At 39.3% G+C, this 1600-nt stretch overlaps 1 protein-coding gene across 1 annotated transcript in view; it reads right to left on the bottom strand.

Annotated features, from left to right (window-relative positions):
* Positions 1-1600, bottom strand: part of LOC123501628 (hemocyte protein-glutamine gamma-glutamyltransferase-like) — a 102544-nt gene that overhangs the window by 98096 nt on the left and 2848 nt on the right. Inside the window, exons 2-3 of the mRNA XM_045250581.1 lie at positions 783-922; positions 10-197 (exon numbers count right to left, since the gene is read on the bottom strand). Of these exons, the coding sequence (XP_045106516.1) occupies positions 10-197; positions 783-894 (300 nt within the window). The 5' untranslated portion in view covers positions 895-922. The remainder of the gene's footprint in view (positions 1-9; positions 198-782; positions 923-1600) is intronic.

Genomic DNA, 1600 nt, shown 5'->3' with positions numbered 1-1600 from the left:
GTTAAGCACCACTCTGTCCTTCGCTTGATCGAAAGTCTCGTGGAATCTGATGGCGAGGTAGAAGAGCTGTCCTCGCCTCAGCACTGGCTTCGGCTTCTCCTTGTCGTGCACCATCTCATACTTCTTGGTCTTGTGGTTCTTGGCATTGTCCTTGATGTACCAGTGAACGCGATCCACCTTATTGGCTCCCGTAGGCGCTGTAGAAAGGGGAGAGATTACGTTGGTGTGTGTGTGTGTGTGTGATACGTGTGTGGTTTAGTCGAGTTTGGGTTGGGTTAGGTTAGTTTGGGTTGGGTTAGTTGTGTTTGTGGGGTGGGGTTTGAATTAAATAGGTTTCTTACGTTTTGTTTTTTGAAAGAGGGTGTTTTAGGGTAGGTCATACATATGGATACATAGATAAATAGATAGGTAAATAAACACACTGGTAGACAAATATATACGTAGGCAAATAGATAGATAGAGAGAGAGATAGGCAAATACAAACATAGATAGACAAAGAGAAAGACAGGCAGACAGGAATACAAACACAAAGACACACAGAAACACAGACAGAAACAAACAAGTGCACACACACACACACACACACACACACACACACACACACACACACACACACACCTTGCAGTAACAAAAAGAAACCGAAAAAAAACAAAAATCAACACAAAACAACTTAAAACAATACATTAAGTCACCGCTAAAACAAGAAAAAAAAAGCACCACTTATTCTTTCCTTTTACTCTCCTTACTTACAAATTTTATTAATTTTACTTATTTACACTCACGTTTCTCCGCCTCGGCCTCCACCCTGTTGCGTCGCCTCAAGTCACGGGTGAAGTCGGACCTCAGAGTGTTGATCCACGAGTTATAGTCACTCCCGACACGGTTCGAAGCCATGGTGGTAGTGGTGGTGGTGGTGGTGGTGCTGTTGGTAGAGAGAAAGAGATGGAATGTTGAGTGATTGATTGAAAGAGAGGACTAAGGAATGTAAAGCATAGGACACACTGTTATGCTTTATTCTGATTTTTGAAGCTATTCCTGTTTATCTATCTATCTATCTGTATTTGTCTCTCTTTATCTATCTGTGGAGAAAGAGAGATGGAATGCTGAGTGACTGATTGAAAGAGAGGACTAAGGAATGTAAAGCAAACGACACACTGTTATGCTTTATTCTAGTTTCTGGAGCTGTACCTGTTTATCTATCTATCTATATTTGTCTCTCTTTATCTATCTGTTTATTTATATGCCCATTTATCTGTTTATGTGTTTATTTATCTATCTATGTAGTTGCTTATCTATATGACTTGAACACTATTTTTAAGTGATTTAGTTCAAGTTACACGAGTTTAGAATGTTTTCTGTTATATTCATGTTTTGGCTCTGAAGAGAGAGAGAGAGAGAGAGAGAGAGAGAGAGAGAGAGAGAGAGAGAGAGAGAGAGAGAGAGAGAGAGTTAACATCTTAATCATAGCTACTAATAAACATATTATAAAGTGTTAACAATATAAAAATCTTCTTTGCAAACACTAAAAGTGTAAAAAAGGAAGGATTATTATGAGAGAGAGAGAGAGAGAGAGAGAGAGAGAGAGAGAGAGAGAGAGAGA

The sequence above is a fragment of the Portunus trituberculatus genome, chromosome 9, assembly GCF_017591435.1.
Source record: "Portunus trituberculatus isolate SZX2019 chromosome 9, ASM1759143v1, whole genome shotgun sequence".
In the NCBI taxonomy this organism is placed as follows: domain Eukaryota; kingdom Metazoa; phylum Arthropoda; class Malacostraca; order Decapoda; family Portunidae; genus Portunus; species Portunus trituberculatus.
The sequence above is the reverse complement of the archived record's forward strand: the minus strand, read 5'-3'. Positions and strand labels throughout refer to the sequence as shown.